The 1,129-nt window shown below is 36.9% G+C and overlaps 1 protein-coding gene across 3 annotated transcripts in view; it reads left to right on the top strand.

Annotated features, from left to right (window-relative positions):
- Positions 157–1,129, top strand: part of LOC107630233 (mediator of RNA polymerase II transcription subunit 25) — a 15,009-nt gene continuing 14,036 nt past the window's right edge. Inside the window, exon 1 of one of the 3 annotated variants that reach the window (XM_021118640.1) lies at positions 157–696. In XM_021118640.1, coding sequence (XP_020974299.1) covers positions 599–696 — 98 coding nt within the window. In that variant the 5' untranslated portion in view covers positions 157–598. The remainder of the gene's footprint in view (positions 697–1,129) is intronic. The other 2 variants (XM_016333323.2, XM_021118641.1) reach the window with 2 other exon arrangements.

Genomic DNA, 1,129 nt, shown 5'->3' with positions numbered 1-1,129 from the left:
GATATAAATAATTTATCATTTATAAAAAATCTTTTTTTATTTTAAATTGATCGATTTCTAGTTTTGTTTGACCGATTTATTCGATTTTCGAACAGTTTTTAATCAAATAATTTTGATTTAATAACCAAATCGTATAGTCAAATGGTTTTCGATCTATGTGGTCTAATTTTGAGAATATTGATTAAAACACATTTATGTTGAAAAAAAAGACATTTATGATTTATGTAACATCCTTTGCAGATGTGAATCAAAAGACAGTGTAACTAAAGTAGACAACAATTAAAGAAAACCAATATTCTGGTGTTCTCCCTCTTCTCCTTACTACTGCACCTTCCGCCACCGAAAATCTTGTTTAGTTTCAGAAATTTTTAATTTAGGCAAAATTTCCAGAGAGAGTGAGGGTCACAATGTTGAACTCGTCGTCGATAACCTATTCAGCCTTTATCCGGACCTGCTAAGCCCAGACGGAGTCTCACCGAAGGAGAGCTCGTCGGCCGCCTCGCCTGTCGGATCTACTGCGACTCGGCGGACATCACTTCCATTACCAAAACCCCCTCGTTCTCTTGAAATATTTTGACCGTTTTACCCTTCCGAAAGCATGGCAGAGAAACAGGTCATCATAGTCGTCGAAAGCACCGCTGCTTTGGGACCCTATTGGGATACAATTCTCGTGGATTACATTGACAAGATCATCAGGTTCCTTGTCTCTGTTCCTTATAATGTTTTGTTTGTCTCTCTACTTAATCACAATTAGGGTTTCGTATTATTGTCTGGATTTGAGTATTTTATTACCATGTCTCAGAGTTGATTCTGGTTGATTGTTAATCCCGTTTTCCGCTTTTGATTTTCTTGCTTTTTAGTTGTTGATTAATGGATGGTTCTTTTATGTATTTGGTTCCTTTTCGAGAGAGAGTGAAGCTATGGGTAACTGGTTTATGAGACTGGAGTTAGTTTTGAAGTCTCACATCGAGTAAGAATGAATTAAGTGAGGCAATATGATATGGAGCGTTCAGATTAATTGCTTTAGGGCTTGTTGTCATGAGTTGGTGTCGTGGTGAAGTACAACATTAGCTTAAAATGAATTAAATGGGGAGTAAATGACATGGAGAAGCCCACAATCCCATTGTCT

This window comes from Arachis ipaensis, chromosome B03 (assembly GCF_000816755.2).
Source record: "Arachis ipaensis cultivar K30076 chromosome B03, Araip1.1, whole genome shotgun sequence".
Lineage (NCBI taxonomy): Eukaryota > Viridiplantae > Streptophyta > Magnoliopsida > Fabales > Fabaceae > Arachis > Arachis ipaensis.
Note: the sequence above shows the minus strand (reverse complement) of the source record. Positions and strands in the feature narration are given on the sequence as shown.